The 21,907-nt window shown below is 45.1% G+C and overlaps 2 protein-coding genes across 2 annotated transcripts in view; both read left to right on the top strand.

Annotated features, from left to right (window-relative positions):
- The window catches only part of LOC149276032 (asparaginyl-tRNA synthetase-like), a 35,473-nt gene extending 32,335 nt beyond the window's left edge, over window positions 1–3,138 (top strand). Inside the window, exons 12-15 of the mRNA XM_089503988.1 lie at window positions 226–363; window positions 1,321–1,418; window positions 2,138–2,164; window positions 2,994–3,138. Coding sequence (XP_089360114.1) covers window positions 226–363; window positions 1,321–1,418; window positions 2,138–2,164; window positions 2,994–3,138 — 408 coding nt within the window. The remainder of the gene's footprint in view (window positions 1–225; window positions 364–1,320; window positions 1,419–2,137; window positions 2,165–2,993) is intronic.
- Window positions 3,139–9,919: 6,781 nt separating this feature from the next.
- Window positions 9,920–21,907, top strand: part of LOC149276031 (GRB2-associated-binding protein 2-like) — a 52,333-nt gene continuing 40,345 nt past the window's right edge. The window contains exon 1 of the mRNA XM_089503987.1: window positions 9,920–9,991. Within this exon, the coding sequence (XP_089360113.1) occupies window positions 9,920–9,991 (72 nt within the window). The remainder of the gene's footprint in view (window positions 9,992–21,907) is intronic.

Raw genomic sequence — 21,907 nt, 5'->3', positions numbered from 1 at the left:
AATGCTTGGTTGTTGCCATGGAATAGTGTTATTTTCATATGGTTAACCCTTTAGAGAATAAAAATGTCAGATGCCTGCTAAGGTTTGTTCATTCAGAATGCCGGAGGAAGACATTAACGTTTTTTTCCTTAAAATTAAAAAGGTCTTCTCGGAATTCAATTTTTTTTATTTTTTATTTTGTGTGTTTTTGGCCAAAATACTTAGTCTGTTTCTTTCCCCCGGCAGTGGGGATGCGATTTACAGACGGAGCACGAGAAGTTTCTGGTGAATCATTGCGGCGACGTCCCCGTATTCGTCGTCGACTACCCGTACGACCTGAAACCGTTTTACGCCCGCGATAATGAGGACGGGCCGCAGCGAACGGTAAGCCTCGAGCTCCACGCCGCCAGCCTGGCACAAGAAACTCTTTTCTGGAATGTGCGGCTCTGAAGGAGATTTAACTTTTGTCCCATAAAGCACCCTGGGAGCAAGGTTGTAGGGAGTGAGCAGGCCCTGTATAATGTATAGTTAAATCAGCGAGCCGGCCCCCTGTATATTGTATAGATAAATCAGTGGGCTGGCCCCTGTATAATGTATAGTTAAATCAGCGAGCCGGCCCCCTGTATAATGTATAGATAAATCAGCGAGCCGGCCCCTGTATAATGTATAGATAAATCAGCGAGCCGGCCCTGTATACTGTATAGATAAATCAGCGAGCCGGCCCCCTGTATAATGTATAGATAAATCAGCGAGCCGGCCCCCTGTATATTGTATAGATAAATCAGTGGGCTGGCCCCTGTATAATGTATAGTTAAATCAGCGAGCCGGCCCTGTATACTGTATAGATAAATCAGCGAGCTGGCCCCCTGTATAATGTATAGATAAATCAGCGAGCCGGCCCTGTATACTGTATAGTTAAATCAGCGAGCCGGCCCTGTATACTGTATAGATAAATCAGCGAGCCGGCCCCCTGTATTATGTATAGATAAATCAGCGAGCCGGCCCTGTATACTGTATAGTTAAATCAGCAAGCCGGCCCTGTATACTGTGTAGATAAATCAGCGAGCCGGCCCCCTGTATAATGTATAGATTAATCAGCGAGCTGGCCCCCTGTATAATGTATAGATAAATCAGTGAGCCGGCCCTGTATAATGTATAGTTAAATGTTTCTACTGTTTGGGGGAATCACCATGTGTTGGATGTTTCGCAGCGCACGCTGACACAGATTAATTGATACATTGATAGCGGCGTATATTATAAATATCATTAAATAAGAAGGAGTTAGGGCCGCGTGCAGCGAGCGCTTCCTCCCGTTATCGTTTCCCCGCGTGTCCCGTGCAGGCTGCAGCCGTGGACCTCCTTGTGCCGGGCGTTGGTGAGCTGTTTGGGGGAAGCCTTAGAGAAGAGAGGATGGACAGACTTCAGTTGCGGCTGGAAACGTACGTTAAACAACGTAACAGGAGTGCGAGATCGCGTTAAGATCCTAAGTCCGATTAGATTTACCCGCGCTACTTTTCGCAGTAGTAATAGGTTTAGGCCAGAGGTGTTTGTACCTGTGGGGACCCCCCAAGCCGGACATATTGAGAGCCCTCAGTCTTCCATCGCTTTCATCCTGCAAACCATTCCCTATTTTAGTCGCCCTCATACGAACGCTCTCCGGTATGCCTCTATCCTCCTGGAAATGGGGTCCCCAGAACTGCCCCCAATACTATAGGTGAGGTCTGACCAGAGATCTGTAACGTGGCAGAAGCCCCTCTCTATACACCAAGCACCCTGCTTGCGTTTTCTGCTGACCTTTTAATACTATATTTTCCGTACAATCTTTTTTATGTCCCAAGTGCGTTATTTTACATTTATCAATGTTAAACTGCTGCCGCCGCACTCTCAGCCACTCTTTTAATGTACTTTTTTTGGTTTATTCCACCCAGAATGTCAACTCTGTTGCAGACCTTTGTATCTTCTGTAATATTGCTACTTAAAAAATAGTCCCAGTACCGGTCCTTGAGGTACTCCACTAGTAACAAGGGGTGCACAGACCCACTTAATTCAGACCTAATAAACAGGATGCTTTATCTTTCGCCAGATGCTTCCTCTGATAAAATCCCCTTTTCCTCATTTTCTTCTCTTTAATCTGCACATTTTTGTTCTTTTCTAACAGGTTAGGACTTCGTGACACTTATCAGTGGTAAGAAATGTAATACTTCATGTATTGATCGGCTGATTGCTAAGTTATGGCAAACGTATTAACCAGAATATAAATGAAAGAATCGCGTGTGAGCATTCACCTCGATCTCCAGCATCACTGCTGACACCAACCTGGAGGTCACTGGAGGACAGGAGAGACTCAGCAGGGTCTGTCTAGACTGTGCTGGGATCCCCGGTTGCTCCCCCTGCTGGCTGATCACGCAAATTGCAATCAGCAATGCAAGTCTATGGAGCCTTGCTTGCTGATTACAGTGTGATCAGCGCAGGAAAGAAAAAAAACTTTCTCCCTCTTCCCACACGCGGAAAAAGCCCTTCTATTCTATGTCATTAGAACTACATGTAAAACTTATAACCCCTACCCATTCACTAACCCCAAACTTCTTAAGGGCACCTGCTGCGAAGCAGAAAATCCCCAAATGGTAAAAATGGCCAAAAACTGTATGGTACTAAAGAGACTTGGTAAGGAAGGTGTTAAGTACAAGGAAAAAATGATTCCATTATTTTGGGGCTTATATCTTTATAAAGAGGTAATTTACAAGTACGAGGAGGTTCAGGGTGATTTGGAAAACGAGGGTGTATAAGCTTGCTTTTAATTAACTGTTTAACTGCCAAAGAGGGGAACGATACGTTATGCGGGGTCCGTCCTGCGGAGAAGCTAGCCAGCCATGGCCCTTTTTTAAAGCACGATAAATAATGTCATGAAATAAGATGTATTCTGACATAGAAGGCACGATTTATGTAATTGTTTTCCGAAGAATTAAAAAAGGTTTTGGTGCTTTAATTGTCTCATCCTTTCTCTCTACAAACAGGTATTTAGATATAAGAAAATTTGGGTCGGTCCCCCATGGAGGCTTTGGAATGGGGTTTGAACGCTACCTGCAATGCGTTCTGGGAGTAGAGAACATTAAAGACGTCATTCCTTTCCCTCGCTTTCCGCACTCCTGCCTTTTGTGAGGACCCCCGGCCAGAAATATGAAGGGGGGTCCGAGATCTTATGAGACGAGGCTGTCAGAAAGCAGGATGTTCAAGCGCCCAGACCTCGGCATAACATCTCAGTATCCAACAAATGCTACTTTATAACGCGAAGAAGTTAGATTTAATTGTAAATGTATCTCTAAATTATTTCTTCCTTTCTAAAAGCTGGTAAAATCCTCATAATGCAGAGGAATCTTTTTATACAGTGTTTTCAAAAACAAAACTGAAGAAAAAATCTGGGCTCATTTGCATGATTTTATCAATAATCCCCTTTTGCTGGGAAATCTCCCGGTATGTTGAAGACGCATTCTCAACAAATGTTTATTTCCATACATATAATTTAGGATGAAAAAGAGATTTCCAGCTGTGCCTCAAAAAAGGGTCACTGGATCAGCAACCTCTAATCCCGTCTTTATAACCTGTTATATGCTGTATATTCCTCGTATTATATATTATATACTCTCCGGCCCGTATAACTAATCCCGTCCTTATAACCCGTTATATCCTGTATATTCCTCGTATTATATATTATATACTCTCCGGCCCGTATAACTAATCCCGTCCTTATAACCCGTTATATCCCTGTATATTCCTCATATTATATATTATATACTCTCCGGCCGTATAACTAATCCCGTCCTTATAACCCGTTATATCCTGTATATTCCTCATATTATATATTATATACTCTCCGGCCGTATAACTAATCCCGTCCTTATAACCCGTTATATCCTGTATATTCCTCATATTATATATTATATACTCTCCAGCTGTATAACTAATTTCATCCTTATAACCCGTTATATCCCTGTATATCCCTCATATTATATATATTATATACTCTCTGGCCATATAACTAATCCCGTCCTTATAACCCGTTATATCCTGTATATTCCTCATATTATATATTATATACTCTCCGGCCGTATAACTAATCCCATCCTTATAACCCGTTATATCCCTGTATATTCCTCATATTATATATTATATACTCTCCGGCCGTATAACTAATCCCGTCCTTATAACCCGTTATATCCCTGTATATTCCTCATATTATATATTATATACTCTCCGGCCGTATAACTAATCCCATCCTTATAACCCGTTATATCCCTGTATATTCCTCATATTATATATTATATACTCTCCGGCCGTATAACTAATCCCGTCCTTATAACCCGTTATATCCTGTATATTCCTCATATTATATATTATATACTCTCCGGCCCGTATAACTAATCCCATCCTTATAACCCGTTATATCCTGTATATTCCTCATATTATATATTATACACTCTCCGGCCGTATAACTAATCCCATCCTTATAACCCGTTATATCCTGTATATTCCTCATATTATATATTATATACTCTCCGGCCGTATAACTAATCCCGTCCTTATAACCCGTTATATCCCTGTATATTCCTCATATTATATATTATATACTCTCCGGCCCGTATAACTAAACCCGTCCTTATAACCCGTTATATCCCTGTATATTCCTCATATTATATATTATACACTCTCCGGCCGTATAACTAATCCCGTCCTTATAACCCGTTATATCCTGTATATTCCTCATATTATATATTATATACTCTCCTGCCGTATAACTAATCCTGTCCTTATAACCCGTTATATCCTGTATATTCCTCATATTATATATTATATACTCTCCGGCAGTATAACTAATCCCGTCCTTATAACCCGTTATATCCTGTATATTCCTCATATTATATATTATATACTCTCCGGCCGTATAACTAATCCCGTCCTTATAACCCGTTATATCCTGTATATTCCTCATATTATATATTACATACTCTCCGGCCGTATAACTAATCCCGTCCTTATAACCCGTTATATCCTGTATATTCCTCATATTATATACTCTCCAGCCGTATAACTAATCTCGTCCTTATAACCCGTTATATCCCTGTATACTCCTCATATTATATATTATATACTCTCCGGCCGTATAACTAATCCCGTCCTTATAACCCGTTATATCCCTGTATATTCCTCATATTATATATTATATACTCTCCGGCCGTATAACTAATCCTGTCCTTATAACCCGTTATATCCTGTATATTCCTCGTGTTATATATTATATACTCTCCGGCCGTATAACTAATCCCGTCCTTATAACCCGTTATATCCCTGTATATTCCTCATATTATATACTCTCCAGCCGTATAACTAATCTCGTCCTTATAACCCGTTATATCCCTGTATATTCCTCATATTATATATAATATACTCTCCGGCCGTATAACTAATCCTGTCCTTATAACCCGTTATATCCCTGTATATTCCTCATATTATATATTATATACTCTCCAGCCGTATAACTAATCCCGTCCTTATAACCCGTTATATCCTGTATATTCCTCATATTATATATTATATACTCTCCCCCGTATAACTAATCCCGTCCTTATAACCCGTTATATCCCTGTATATTCCTCATATTATATATTATATACTCCGGTCGGTAAAGGTGGTTTTACGTTTGATTTATACAGAGGCAACATAGCCCTTTGTAAACACTGCAATATCTCACTGGCTGTTCCATATATTGCGATTACCCCCTTGATACATTGTAATTAAGCACAATCAGCCAAAGGAAAGGTTACCAGAGCCTCGGGGGCCAGTGCCACGTAGTCCGATCGTTAATAATATCACCGATGGTATTTAACGCGGGATATGTGTTCTGATTCTTTAATTTTTCACATCACCAAAATTTGTAACAGGATTGATCCTCCTGGGGGGGGGGGGGGGGGGGGTGCAATTTAATGAGGCAAAGGACAGAATTAATAATGTTGTTATGACCCTGGAGTGGGTTACAGATAAAATGGTGTTTTCTTGATCACGGCAGGAACAAAGGACATTTGGGGGTGTTTCAAAAGATTTATAGGTAAGGAAAATGTCAGTTCTGCAGAGAAAATAAGTTAATAGCTAGAACTATAATGTCCCTGATTTGGCCTGCTTGAGTGATTTAGGCAGTAATAGACGATCCAGAGAGAAGAGAGAGAGAGGGGATCAGAGAGAAACATTTAAATTCATAAAAGGACAGGAGGGACGATTACTTGAATGGAGGAGAAACGGAATCCAACACTAGAGGGTCAGAGGCCGAGATGGAAGGAAGTTTTACATTACTGAGAGGGTGGTAGATACAGGGAACAGCCTCCCAGCAGAAGTGGTAGAGGGTAATACAGTGAGGGTATTAAACATGCATGGGATAGACATACGGCTCCTGAATCTAAGACGAGACCAACGACTGATTAAGGTTTGAGTCTTTACAGCAGGAGAGACGGGCGACTGGACGGGTCAAACGGCACTAAAAGCATCCAGTCCATTTCTGCTCCACGGGGAGTGGATTCCACATCTCTACTGCTCTTACTGTAAAGAACCCTTTTTGTTTGAATGGATGACGTCTTTTTTTTTGTACAGTCCCATTAATGAACAGGTGACTGGACAGCAGCTGGTATCGACCCCCCCGGTACGATGATGTATAACGTCCTTATAGAAAAGCTGCGTAACGAGCGGAATCAGTCAGTGGCGCCTGGAACCTGAATCTATTGCTTTTCAGCTCCTGCCGCGTCCCGCGATGCCGCTGCAAGATGCTGTCAGCAGGATCCTGATTAGCTGCTAACTTTTTTCCCACAAGTCGATAGAGAATATTATTCCGGCGGAGACGCAAATTAAATTTATCCTGATTGCTGCAAGCGAGGCTGGCGGCACAAAGCGCGTTACCGAAATTAAATTGTTTCAATTCAAAAATAATCAAGAGTTCGTTCGCCAGAAAATAAATGGGGCCAGCGGAGCGGATCCGGGGTGACACGGCCGCCTACGAGCTGTCAGTTTAGTAATAGAGTCATAACGCTCCGTCCGCCGCGTTGGATTTACATGGCGGTAATATTTAATCCCAACGTAAATTGTGTTTTTTATTACTAAAGCATGTTGGTTGTGTTTTAAAGCGGCGTTTGAAGTGGGAAGGAAGGCTGGAGTACATCTGGCCTCGGGAACCGCAGCTGCTCCTTCATTTTAATACATAAAATAAAAGGTGTAGGTGGGGAGCCGCCTAGAGCATACCTCCCAAGTGTCCCGGTCTTCGACAACTCCCGACTCTGGCCAGGCACCCACTACCTCTAGAGTTCTAGAGCTCCATCTGTCATCGGTAAAGCGATGGGACGTTTAGAGGGGAAATGCCGCAGCCTTTAGTGATGGTGTATTCTACACACATAGGGTTCTTATCTTTATACGTATAAAAGCCTTGTCCCTGGGGGGGGATTGTTGGTCACTTGGGGGGCTAAAAGCAAAATGCAATTTGATTGGACGTTCACTGTATGACCCCAGAGTGACAAGGAATTCACACCAAAGCTCTGCAGGATAGTGTAGGGAGGAGGGTTACGGTGGGGCTGCTGTATAGTGCTGTGTGCATGATGGGCTGTCAGATATTGTTTGAGGTGGGTGATTCAATAGAGAAGACAGAAGAAAGATGGGAGAGAATGTGGAAAATGACAAACAACAGAGAGAAATAGACAGTATATATGGATGATTCTAACCCTTAAACATAGGAATCTTTAATGTATAGGACTGTAACCCAAGAGATTTGTGAGAGTGACAGGTGGCTTTAAATACTGCTAACCACATCTCCGTTCTTAAGGTCTTTTCCCCTAAACGTTACGTTTTCTGAACATTTGTATTGCCTTTTTCATTTTTGGATCCTACTCGGGCAAAAGCTTTTCATGCTAGAGGGTCAGAAGTTTAGAGAGAGTGGTAGCTTAATGCAACAGCCTCCCAGCAGAAGTGGTACACAGAATTTAAACATGCATGTGATAGACATACGGCTCCAGAATCAAAGACGAGACCAACGACTGATTAAGGTTTGAGTCTTCACAGCAGGAGAAACAGGCAGACTAAACAGGGGCCAAATGTGGGCCGACCTGCCAGCAGGTTCTAGGTTTCTGTGCTCGATGAAGTGAAAACGCAGCTGTTTTTTCTGATGTTTCTGCTTTTAGCTGTCATCACTTTAAGGTAAAGTTGGGGTCTTTTTGCTTTAGATCATAGAACTTTGTAAGAATCGATCAATGTCTTCCAAATACAGTAAATCTATTCAACTAAAAGAGCTCAGCAGCAGAACTGCATTACCTAACCGTGCCAGCAGTGGGCAGCAGAGGCATCCATAAAAAGTCTTGGTGAATTGGGCCAACCCAGAGTAACATAATTCTCCTATAACCGAGAAAACCTTTACAGCAAAATACCATTTCCATTCGTTTTATTCCAGAAGTTGATGCCGCCAGCAGATCGGCCCCCATCCGGCCCCCATCTAGTTGCCCATTTCTCGTGCTGTAAAGACTCAAACCTTAAAGTCTTTGGTCTCGTCTAAGATTCAGGAGCTGCATGTCTAATCCACGCATGTTGAAATGCTCTGCATAACGTTATGGTGGTCCTGCTCGAAAGAGCTTACAATCTACAGGGAGGTGATGTTTATCTTCAAGGTGTATAAGAAAAAGGAAAACCTATTATATAAAATGTGGCGGAATTTAGGAGGGGGGGCACGTTGGTTTTGAATGACACATTAAGGGTTAAAGGCGATCCCCATCCATTCCTGGCCTATTTTGGCATTGGAGGGGGGAACTCGGAAGCCCCCATATTACTGCCGGATTTAGTCCTCTGCCGAAGAAGCTAAGGGGTTACAATATTCTTTTAACCCTTTATTTATCAGAGAAGTGAGCAGCATCTGATTCTGCCCCCCCCCAATAATGTTAATTTAGGGGGAGTTAGTGATCAGCAGCACCTGCACTCATATTTTTTGACACAGTGGGGGCTCCAAAATTCAGTGGGGGCACCAGAATTATTGATACTAATTCCTAGTTATGCAGTTGTTACTTTGGGGTGTTATAGAAGCATTACTATTATCCACAACCTGCTGGCCGGATATACAACTCCCATCACACCTAGCCAGCCAACATTTTCATTTTCAAAATGCACCAAAAATCCAAGCGCTCTACATATGAATTCCATAATTTTTGGCAGAAATATTGTGATTTTCACATTGGAATCAGGAATTGAAACCCATTAAAAAATATGTTTCTGATTAATTCGATTTGAATTCGACTTTAGTTTTAACGACACATATTTTCTTCTGTTTCTTAATTTTTTAATGGTTATTATTTTTCATTCTTTACAGATACTTTGTATATAAAAGCTGTTTTTAATGATTTCCAGCTAATTTATTGCCTGTTTTGCACAATGTTGCGAACGTTCCATGTTTTGTTACATTGTTTGCGGGAATGTTTACTAACTGAAAGCAAGTGGCAGGTTAACCCCCTGTGGGTCTGACCTGAAGTGCAGTGCAGGCATGCATGGGTTAAATGCCCTGTATTGATACCACGCCCACTCTGGGGAGATGGGTGTGGCCAGCCTGGGAAACATTGGCAGTTTCCTGCTTCCTAAAGCAGCTGTTCATTAGGCAGGAGGCAGGAGCTGTGTAGTGAAGACATTGAGGGCAGTGTGCTCAGCACTGGGAAACCCTTGTACCCTCAGCCAGGGCATCATGCCCGTGGATCTGCACTGAAACAAAAAACAGAGGTTTTCGGATTTTATTAGAATTTGTATTTTTTGCTTTTTTTTATTTTTACATTGCTGCTTTCAATGCTTCTTGGATTGCAATAACCCCCCCACACCAAGCCACCACCCCCCACCTTGGATGACAGATCTGGACAGTGGGACCCCCTTCTCGTGTGGCAGGATGAGTGGGGGAGAGGTGGTCTGCTCTGGCTGGCTGAGGAAATCCCCACCTGAGAAAAAGTTAAGGAGATATGTAAGTAAATGGGGGGGGGGGGGGGTCTGGCTGTTGCAGTGCTTGGAAAAACGCCTATCATCCTCAGCCTGTCTAAGGGAGTCCCCCCCTCCTTATATTTTGCGAAGCCACAGATAGTGGGGCTCCGGGTTCACGTTGGGTTTTGTGGAGGGGCTGCAGGGGCTCCTGATCACATTGTGGCTGCCAGTGATAGGAGTTGGAGGTCTTTTCTTGGTTGAGGCTCGGGATGTGGGGCAGTCACCGTCCGGGGCGTCTGGCTGAGGGTGTTAGACGTTGAAGCCCAACGCTGTTTTTTTGTATTGGATGGAGAAAGGGGCAGGGGGCTCAGCTGATGGATCTGGCTGAGGGTGGTGGGAGCAGGACTGTATTGGTGGCTACAGCAGGGACTGGGAGGGTGTTGGAGAGACTCGGCTGGGTTATGTGGCTACTGCTGATGGGAGTTGGAGTCCAGCAGTTTGTTGTACTGGTGGGGGCTGGGTCTCGGCAGGTAGAACCTGTGGCAGGTGCATTTGCTAACGTTGTAAACACAGGGCGGGGCATTCCTTAACCCCTCCCCTGCCATGGGGTCCTGATTGGGCTCTTGTAGAAGAAGGGCTCCCCGCTGGCCCTTCAGGGGTTAACGCAGGGCATTGTGTGCCTTGGAAATGCTCTACAGATACCAGGCTGGGAGGTTGATTGAGGGGTAGTTGGGTGGGGCTTTTAACCTTCACAGCCCAGGTTAGGGGGCATTTATCCAATAGCACCCCCTGTGCATCAGGGCCCCTTAACTCTTTGTTTCCCAGAGATGTGAAGATGGATACTTTGTGTCAAGTTTGTTTTAAACGGCATCGTTAGGTTAGGGTTAACCCTTCAGCTTCCGATGTTTCCTGCATGCTAGTATCAATTTATTTGAGAATTTTGCCTTCATCTAAAAAGTAATTTTGGAGTTTTCTATCTGGAAAACGCAGATTGTAATTGGTCTGACATCCTTTAACCCTTCCAGTTCAAAAGAACACAATATTGGGGATGAAAGTGTTAATAGGGTGCAAGGGTTCTCCCCCCCCCCCCCCCCCCAAGTGTCTGTGGGTCACCTCTGGAGGGCTCCCTCTTACCCATCCTGATCAGCCAGTACCCATGTTAACCACTTATTGCTCAAATCCACAGCATAAAGAATGTTCCATGTCATTGTGCTGCATCTGGGAGACTCTGGGTGGGGACCGTCTAAATAGACCCTTTATCCTCACTTCACGGCTGCATCCTGTCTGATTAACCCCTACCCCTCCACAGAGGTCAACCGCACGACCCCCACAGACTGCCCCATTCACTCACTGCTCTATGTATAAAAAGCATTTGCGTTTAACCTTTTATAAGCCGCAGAGGCCTGCGCTGCCAGCCCCTGATAACTTCAGAAGTATATCTGATTCATTGTTACCGCTTATGATGTTGGCCGGCACTGATGAGGCGGATGGAATTGGTTCTAATGTGGTCTGCTGAGGATGATGGGTGTTTGAATAGAGATGTTAACGAACTACCTACCCCTGGTTGCCAGAATATAGTTATATCTTACACAAAATGCCTATCAGGTATCCGCATTGGCCCCAATCATGCAATCATTTAGTGACAAAAAGAGCCCAGAAGTGGCTTACCCCTGTGGCATTCAATAGGTTAACGACATCTTATTTTATACAGCTTTAACACATACCAATAATAATAATATTAAATGGTCCGCTCCTTTGCTATGTGATGACCCCCGGCGCACACAGGGTTAACGCACTGCGCTGTATCAGTGAAAGTGATTCTTTAAAGGGACAGTAAGTGAATTCTGCGGCTCCATGGCATCTGCTTCGTGTGACACCGAAGGCCGCCGTGTATCGGATAGCAGCCTCTTATCATTAAAGTGGGGGCAGCCTGTTGTGGGGAAAATTTCTCTGATATTGGCTAAAACTGGTGATTTTCACCCAGAATAGGACCGTGGATCCTATTATCTTGGGGTTAAGAAAAAATATTGGCTTTTAATCCGTATTCTTTATCATTTGTCTTAAATGATGCTGATTTACCCCATTTTTTTTATTTTTTTTTTTAACATTAACGCTAATTTATTGATTCTGATTTGGTTGCATAGCAATTTGCTGCGATAACAGCTGCTTGGTTGTGCTGTGTCCGTAATGTATTGCTGGTGAACATCGCTGCGGAATATGATGGCCCTGGAAATATTTTCAAACTTGTGAGCTTTACATATATTTTTTTTCATCTGGATAAGTGGAACAGCCTCCCAGCAGAGGTGGTAGAGGGTAATACAGTGAGGGTATTAAACATGCATGGAATAGACATACGGCTCCTGAATCTAAGACGAGACCAACGACTGATTAAGGAGGAGAAAAGGGCGACTAGACGGGGGCCGAATGTTGGCAGATGTGCCGCCAGGTACTATGTCTCTGGTAAACGTTGTCTGGATTTTGGGGGCTGATGTATGTTGGGATTGTGTCGGCAATTTTAGCAGCGGGTGATCTGAATAGGAAAGTGACATAACCAGAGGATGCGGCCAACTTCTTCGAGTGACTCCAACAATTGTGTACAGTTTGCAGGTTGCTAGGCAACAGCACAGAAACTGAGCAAAAAAAAAAAAAAAGGTCTGGTTTTTCCATGCACAGTGATCTTATAAGAGTGCGATGGTAAAAGCTGAATAAATACCTGAATTCTGAAATAATCCAGAGATTATACAGCGTGTATCAGCCAAAGAACATCCCTTAATACCATCACAAGGGAATTATCTGCTAAATGGGGGTTTAAGACATTTTCAAAGAACTTTGTACATTTTAATGGAAGGCTACTTATATTACTGTATACAGCGCTGGGGGGTTATATTATTGTATACAGCGCTGGGGGGGTTATATTACTGTATACAGCGCTGGGGGGTTATATTACTGTATACAGCGCTGGGGGATTATATTACTGTATACAGCGCTGGGGGATTATATTACTGTATACAGCGCTGGGGGTTATATTACTGTATATAGCGCTGGGGGGGTTATATTACTGTATACAGCGCTGGGGGGTTATATTAGTGTATACAGTGCTGGGGAGGGTTATATTTTATACAGCACACAGGGTCTGGTGTCGGGGTAATGTATGGATTAGAGAGAAAAGCTTTCTATATCAGGGAGATGGCAACCAGCAGATATCTAGCTTCTGTTGTGTTAAGACTCCCATTACCCTCAGGCACCCAGCAGGCAAGATTCCCCATCAGTCAGACATTGGCTGTGGTGCATGTGAGAGGCGAGCGACGTCTTGGCTAAATTCCTACCCCTGTTTGTATAATGCATTTATTATCATTTATTTACATAGCGCTACCATATCCCGTGGCGCTGTACAATGAGTCTGCCCGCTGTATGAATCTCTACCCTTTTAGCTGCAGTCAGGGGTGTTGGGGATAAAGGTTCTGTGTGCCGCGAGGTGTCTGTTGCGTTGTTTAGTGAACTTGGCATTTTCTCAGCTCACGTTGATGGCACAAAAACTTTCTACGGCTTCCGAGCTACAAATCGGTGGCAAAAAGGGGAAAGTCTCCAAATAATCAAATTTACGTTCTATAATCCAACTCGCGTCCCTCTTTAGGCTGCTCTGTCCCTCTTTGGGCCCAAACCCCTGACGGCCCTTTTTCCTCCCCGGGTTTGGTATCTCTTCTAGGGACGTCTAGAACAGCCCCGTAGGGAAAGAATTGGACGGAGGGGCCCCATGAATGAAGTGCCGGACGAGGTACCCCGTTGAAAGCCTAGTGTTAAGGGTTAAGGCATGACTAGGCAAAATTTTAGCACCTAAGGTGTTAAGCCTTTGAGGCACGTGCAAGACCAGAAGGGAGGAGGGGGTAATTGCCCTCCCTGAGGGGATATATAAAGGGGGGGTTTATGCTATAGGGTCAGCATTTAAAAAAAATATTTTCCTGCCCATCCCTCCCTGATTTTTTGCATTAGCCGGGGGCTCAGGTTTTTAGGCTGGTACGGTGCAGGAGTTAACCCTCTAGGTGCGGTTACTTGTGGTGCACAGAGGTGTAAGTGCAGGACACTCCGGGGGCAGCTGCCCCTGTGAATCGTAGGGTCATGTGACTGCCGCGCTGGGGGATGCCGGCAGTTCCAGCAGGGATACAGGTGGACACGCCCATACCAGCAGGGATACAGGTGGACACGCCCATACCAGCAGGGATACAGGTGGACACGCCCATACCAGCCGGTTACTTCATGGCTATGATTGGTTATCATTGTTGTTGTGATTTTGACGGTGAAATGTTTATATACTGGGCCAAAATATGTTTGGCTAATAAACGGTTATAAAGTTATCAACGATGTAAACATTTAATAAAGTTGAGTGTTGCGGTGCCGTGTTATATGCGGTCCGCACCGCGGACAAATTAAAATCCGTAGTTGAAGATTAATAAAGTTTTTGAAATAAAGAATTGTCTCTTGTTTTATTTAGAAGGGGGGGGGCCGAAACTGGACGCTACTTCATTCAAGATTATTTGTAGGCCGTCCTCCGTCACTAAAGAGATTTCATTTAGATTTCATTTCCGAGGCCGATAAATTATAATTTTGTAAAAAGCACTTTTTCTGCCCTTTATCAGATTCACCTAATGAAGTCATTAAAGCTACAGAAATAACAATGATATCCGGCCCCGGGACTGGCAGGGGTTTACGGGCAGATTCTCAGGGTTTTTACCCCAGTATCGGGGTGACCGGGCAGATTCTCAGGGTTTTTACCCCAGTATTGGGGTGACCGGGCAGATTCTCAGGGTTTTTACCCCAGTATCGGGGTGACCGGGCAGATTCTCAGGGTTTTTACCCCAGTATCGGGGTGAATGGGCAGGTTCCCAGGGTTTTTACCCCAGTATCGGGGTGAATGGGCAGGTTCTCAGGGTTTTTACCCCAGTATCGGGGTGACCGGGCAGATTCTCAGGGTTTTTACCCCAGTATCGGGGTGAATGGGCAGGTTCTCAGGGTTTTTACCCCAGTATCGGGGTGACCGGGCAGATTCTCAGGGTTTTTACCCCAGTATCGGGGTGAATGGGCAGGTTCTCAGGGTCGCACAATTTGGTTAATCTAAAAATTTAATATTTTGGAAAATAATTGTAATAACGCGTTTTCCGGGCTTCACCCAGTAAGGGATCCCCTTTGATTTATAGCCTGCGGTTCCCCCAGGCTGTGTGCTGGAACATGCGCGAGTCTCTGCAATGTGATATGGCCGATCGCCTGATATCCTCAGATCTCAAGAGCTTGCAATCTGTACTGGGTGTATCTGTACATGCACTCAGAAACCAGCGCTGTAAAGAACAGCAACACAATATGCCACAAAAAGCACAAGAAGAAAAAGCTTTAGTTTTGCTCTATTTTAAAATGTAAACTTTTTTTTTTTTTCTTCTTTACACCAAATCTGGAGTTTTTTATATTTTTTTCTTCATTTTGCTTATTTCTATAGCACCAATAATTCCCGCAGCACTTCTTTCAGTCCTTACATTAAGAGGGTCTGGCAAAACTAGAACTGACAGACTAAGACCAACAGTTAGATTAGGTAAAGGGGGGGGCTCGGCTTGTGAGCTTACAATCTAGAGGATGATATCAGCTCCTTTGTATACAATATTTGGATTTTTTTTTTAAATCTAACTCTCAATTTAATGAATGTATATCGTATGAATTGTATATGGCGGCAGGCAGTGAAGGGGTTAACGGGGCTCCAGCTGTCGCCGGCGCATCCATTAGTTTTCGGACGGGGCTCTCGGCTGAGGGAATTGTTCTTTAATGCAGTAAGAGGAGAGGGTTAGAGAGCCGGAGCGCTCCCCAGGGCCGCTAAATGCAGGAACTCTCCATCGATACGGCCTGCATCCCATAATCACATGTCCGTCCTGATCGACATCGCCCCGATCCGGTTACACCCCCCCCCCTCCCCCTCCCCCTCTCCTCTGCCAATCTGCAGAGAGCAACCCGGCCCTAACGGACAGGGGCCACTGGTTATGGCCCCAAAGGATGTAGATTATGCCAACGAGTCAATGCTGTGAAGTTCGCTGTACTGCGCCGTGGAATATGTCGGTGCTATATAAATCAATAATCAATTCTTAATTTTCCCCGCGCCACTGCCTATGTGAGCACGTCCACGGTCACAAAACCCTTTTTAGGTTCTGTTGGTCACCCCTGCAGCACTCGATGGGTTAACATCCATAGGACAGAAGAGCGGGAATCGCCCCCCGAAGGTCCGCTTTAAACGCAGGTATCGCTAATCAGAAGGAGGATGGAAATGGGGAGGGAAAACCGATGCAATCCAGCAAAGCATATTGAGGGTAATTGGGCTAAAAGCTCCCCGGGGAGAAAAACCTCCTAGAAAGCAAAGAGTTTATTTTTCACCTAAAATTAACATTTGGGGCAGAAGTTGAGGAAACGGAAGAGAAACGCGCAGGGAGCGCTTTCTGTGGCGAGGAGCGGATACTTTGTTACTCCGTCCGCTTTTCCCCCTTTAGTTTATTTATTGCGGGTGGCTCCGTTCGGGGAAATAACTCGCTCTGAATACAGGAGGCCGCCGGGTCTCAGTGCCTGCAATAGATTTATTATTATTTATTGTTTTATATAGCGCCACCATATTCCGCGGCGCTGTACAATGGGATGCCTTAAAGGGACGCTCCATCATATACGCCTTAATGATGATAGCCGCGGGGTCCCTTTACATTTCTGTGTGAGACCCCTTTGCAAATGCATGGGGGGGGGGTTCTGCAGTATCCTGTATTTACCCCCCTGTTTGCTGGGTATGAGGGGATCGCAGGGTTCTACAGCCCTAAAAGCCCCGATTAATGTGTATAGAAACAGCAGAAAATGGGTTAATAAATGAAACAATGTCAATTTAACCCATAGTTCTCTGGGCTCTCCTTTGCAGGCCCCCAAATGCCACATTTCATGTTGGGGGGGTTCTATCTATACTTTTTGCCCTCATGTTCCTCTACGTGACAGGAGTGAGCCGTGTCCTGGTGACATCTCCTCCCACAGAAAGCTCGGCCAATCACGTTTCAAGGAAAAGAAAGAAACAAAAAAACCACAATAATCCGGCTAAATTGGAGAGATTTTGTTGCGAATGCATTTTGCAATTTAAGTATTTATTTTGTATATAAAAAATGTTACATGCTAATATTTAATGTTTCTGTATTTTTTATTCAATAAAACACAGGGGAGGGGGGTGTTATAGCCGAAACACTGAGTTTTGGTGCTAAGAAATATGGTTGCCATGGCGAGTGCACAACTTTGCACAATAACTGCTTTTTTCTAATTAACTTCAATGTAGCAAGTTTCTGAAAATGTTTCTTTCTCCCTCATTTGTTGCCGTCGCCAAGAACTTCTATGACATATTGATGTCATGATGCTTTCTATGATGTCATTTTTTTTGTAGAGTGCATTGTAATTTATTTGTATCTAGCTTGATGATTTCAGCAAGAGAAACACTGCAGGAAACGGCCGGCGCGCTGGGTAAATGCTTCCCCCGGGATCCTGAAAAAGGCAGCAAACTTCGGTTCCACTTAATTTCTTGAAGTGTCTTGTGCGTTTTGAAGCGGCATTCTAGTTTGTGCATGGCCCCTCGAGTTGCCCCTAGAGGGTGTGTTTAATAAACCCCCCCAGATTTTTAAATGATTTTCATCTTTTGCCAAATTGTGATACTCCATCCTGATGGTATGTCTTCCGTTGCCAGATCTTTATTTGTGGAGCTGGATCTGTATACGGATTTTGTGCGCCGTCCCCGCATGGGCTGCGGATAATAATGCGTATTTTTTTCTGCATCCTGCATATCTCTACAGTAAATGGAGCAAGTGTATCTGCCGTCCGGTAACGTGTCTGTTATATATCACGCACAGGATAATATCGGATGCCCCCCCCCTCTAAGGCGTATCCTCACTGCGGTGCTGGTGCATGCGGCGTCCTCCTGCCATGCATCAAATGCAATTATGACCGAATAACGTTACGAGAAGCAGAGCGAGGCTGCGCTGCAGGGAGGCGCGAGGCGTCCTGTCTCTGCCGTCCAAGAGATGATAACGCGGATTAAATTTATTAGATGGCGGGGGAGGGGAGAATATAGAACCTCGTCGGTAGGACAAGAGAAATCTGTCCCCGCGCATGGCTGACGAGCGCTAATAAAATGCAGCGGCGACCCTCAGAAACTGAGGATAACCCTTGCTTTTTTTTCTTAATTACTTAGTAAACTTCACTTGGTGTCCATCTTAATTTTAATATGGAGGTTTTACTTTACTGAGAGGGTGGTAGATAAGTGGAACAGTCTCCCAGCAGAGGTGGTAGAGGGTAATACAGTGAGGGTATTAAACATGCATGGGACAGGCATACGGCTCCTGAATCTAAGACGAGACCGACGACTGATTAAGGTTTAAGTCTTTACAGCAGGAGAAACGGGAGACTAGATGGGGGCCGGATGGGGCCGACCTGCCAGCGGGTTCTGGTAGGTAAAATCTCAGGATGATTATGCGGACGGAGAAGAAATAAACCCCCGGAGCTGCGGAGCAGATAACTTGCTGCTCGCATTAAATGGAATCCTCGCGTGGGTCTGATAACACGGGAAGGGCAGGCATCGCTCCGTGTAAACTGAAACCCGTCTCGGCGTCACGTGTTTGGTAGTGAGGGGCACGCGTCATCTAAGCAGCGCGGTAGAGATTACATCGCTGGTGGAGAACGCGGCGGAATTTCATTAAAATGACTCTCCTGCTCTGTAAACGATAAGTTTGTTTTTTTTCCCGTCTCCCGGGGGCTCGGAACTCGGAAAATTGGATCCGACCAGAATATATCCGAACCCGAGGAGTCTCCGGGCCCCTACTCTCCGCCCACTTCCCCGCCCACCACGGCTAGTTTTGGTGTGTGTTGGGGCTAGCCCCACCCATAACTTCAGCGGGACCGCCTACCCTGCGTTTTGAAAAGGGGAGGGCCCTGGGTAGCTGGAGGCTGGATGTTCCCAGGTATGGATATATCGTTTCTCACACACCTGTGTCAGGGTGTGGCCAGAGGCGGGGTTAGGTGCTGAAGTTGGCTGGTTCAGCCCCTCCCCCATTTTTTTTTTTCTGCCGCAGGAGAAGTGCCGCTCCAGAAGACGGGGGGCTTGGGCCTTACACCCCCAAACCGGAACGTCTCCATAGAAAGCTTTGTATCGGGTTCTCGGCTGTAAACCCCACTTGTTAGAAAGTAACAGATGTTTTTACTTGGTGGCCACGCATCATGCTCCTGTTTACTGTCAACACAGCTTCTCAACGTTCAACTCCCATCACTTCAGCCATTGGATGCCTTCTGAGGGCTTTTGCCACCAGTATAGGCTTATTTGTACCCTGTACTTCTCCCGTGTTACCCCCCAGGATTAATGGCCGTTATTTGGTGATCTAGCTGTGCGGTGCAGCATATGTCTGGCTGGGAGTGATGGGAGTCTCGGTCTAAGAGCCAGACTCTGTGTTTGTTTTGATTGCAGTATAAATATTAACCGTATCTGCGTTTGTCTTTGGATCTGCCGGCGTCGCGTCTGAAGCGTGTCGAGGAAAGCCAGGTTAAGTTGTTGTGTAAAGAGCGGCGGCGTGATAAGGAGCGCAGGTGAGATAAGGAGCGCGGGCGAGACGCTCTGCCCGCGGCGGGATTTTAATGCAAAACAAACGTTGGCCGGGGGCTCGTCGGGCGCCCTGACCTTCTCGAGATGCGAACGCAGGTGTCTGCCGGGACGGGGAGACCAGCTGTGCTCTGTTTACTTAACTGGAAACCACTTCGAGATGTTTCATATTCTGGAAACATTCAATTTCAGGTGAAAGCCGTGGTTTTGGGTATTAAAGGGGGCAGAATGCGCTCACAACAAAAAACGAAGACTGGGGGAGGACAGCGGGGGTGGTGTTGGCAGAACCTTCCTTCCTCATCTGCAGAACATCTTTATGATGTTAAATGAGAACTTCAGACTATTCATTCCTCGTAGCAGATAAAAAAAAAATGTTTTCTTTTTTTACCCCAGTTGTAGTTTTTGCCCCCATAATATAATGTTTTCAGGCAGCTGCATATCAGACTCAGTCTTAATCGCTGGACACTCTGACTAATGAAAGTCTATTGAGGAACGGACTTCATTAGCATTGCCATAAAGCATCAGCTCAGTGTGGTGTTTGAGCACTTGGGGGTTATAATACTGTATACAGCGCTAGGGGTTATATTACTGTATACAGCGCTGGGGGTTATATTACTGTATACAGTGCTGGGGGTTATTACTGTATACAGTGCTGGAGGTTATATTACTGTATACAGCGCTGGGGGTTATATTATTGTATATAGCGCTGGGAGGAGTTATATTACTGTATACAGCGCTGGGAGGAGTTATGTTACTGTATACGGCGCTGGGAGGAGTTATATTACTGTATGCGGCGCTGGGAGGAGTTATGTTACTGTATACGGCGCTGGGAGGAGTTATATTACTGTATGCGGTGCTGGGAGGAGTTATATTACTGTATGCGGCGCTGGGAGGAGTTATATTACTGTATGCGGCGCTGGGAGGAGTTATGTTACTGTATACGGCGCTGGGAGGAGTTATATTACTGTATGCGGTGCTGGGAGGAGTTATATTACTGTATGCGGCGCTGGGAGGAGTTATATTACTGTATGCGGCGCTGGGAGGAGTTATATTACTGTATATAAATCGCTGGGAAGAGCGTATTGTATTTCCTGAATTTGAAGGCTCGTTTTGTTGCCAGGTTTATTGTATTTCTGTGTTTGTTTTGATTCCTTTTGGAAATGTGTGAAAACTTTGGGGTTTATAATAGAGATCATTATATTCCAAAATACAATTTTTTATTTTTATTTTTCTAATGCGGACAGTAAATGGTTTTGATCTCCATTGTTATGTTGTGAAGCGTTTTGGATTCCTTTTATTTCTCTCATACGAAGCAGAAACGCAGACCCCCCGCCCCGGGAATGAGCCGTCTGCAGTAATTATCCGACACGCTCCTGTTTTTCTTTAGATTTTGGTTCCTTGGTTATATTTGGAGCCCTGGCTGTGCTCGGTAATTTATCCCCCGACGCGTTTCATGTCGATCGGTTACAATAAGAGACCGCTGAGGTTACGTCTGGAGGCGACGGTCCTCGGGGAGGCTTTGCTCTCGATGGCAGGTCGGTGCCACATGAAGCTCTTCCAAGATCTATCCGAACGTCTGACTGAAGTCCTTCGCGTGTCTCTGGACGCGGAGACGGGAGGCAGGGGAGGGGGAGCGAGACGGGCCCCGGATCTCCACGGCCTGGGACCCCTTTAGGGCTCGGAGGGCTAAGCGGGGCTCGCTTGGGGTAGATGGAGCTGCCTGCTTGGCTCGTCAGCGTGACTTGGCTGATTGGCCGGCTGTCACGGCTTAGTATAAATTGTTGCTTTTTGATTCAGTTGCATGCCTCCCAACTGTCCTGTTCTGTGCAGGACAGTCCCGATTCTGTCACTCAATCCTCCTGTTCCGAGGTCTACTTTTGTCCAACTTTTTGGGACAGCGAGTTTCGAGTCTGCAATTCATCCATTCTTCATATCGCGCATGCCAGTTTGAGTGACGCTTTACCTCCCAAGCTCCGCCCTCTGCATCCTGATTCGCTGGTGGTTGGGAGATACGCAATCATCATAATGGTTTCAGAGGCTGAAATCAGTGGCAGCCTGTGGCAGAGCCAGCTTTATCTGATCTATTTCCTCCTGTCCCCCCCATCCTTACAAAGGCTGCCTGAACTAATCAACAACAATCAGCAACTTAACATGGCAAAGATAACTTAATGGGGAGGAATAATCCGGCCGATCCTGAGAACAGGAAGTTAATATGGCCGCTCCCATTGGATAGACTTAAGGGGGGGTTCTAATTGGTGTTGCCAGGAAAACCTGACATTGGCAAGATAAGCTTGGTTGTTGGGACTTTCCCTATACGTTTGGGAC

Source organism: Sceloporus occidentalis, unplaced genomic scaffold, assembly GCF_023333645.1.
Source record: "Sceloporus occidentalis isolate IW3139 unplaced genomic scaffold, rSceOcc1.0.p SCAF_250, whole genome shotgun sequence".
Lineage (NCBI taxonomy): Eukaryota > Metazoa > Chordata > Lepidosauria > Squamata > Phrynosomatidae > Sceloporus > Sceloporus occidentalis.
Note: the sequence above shows the minus strand (reverse complement) of the source record. Positions and strands in the feature narration are given on the sequence as shown.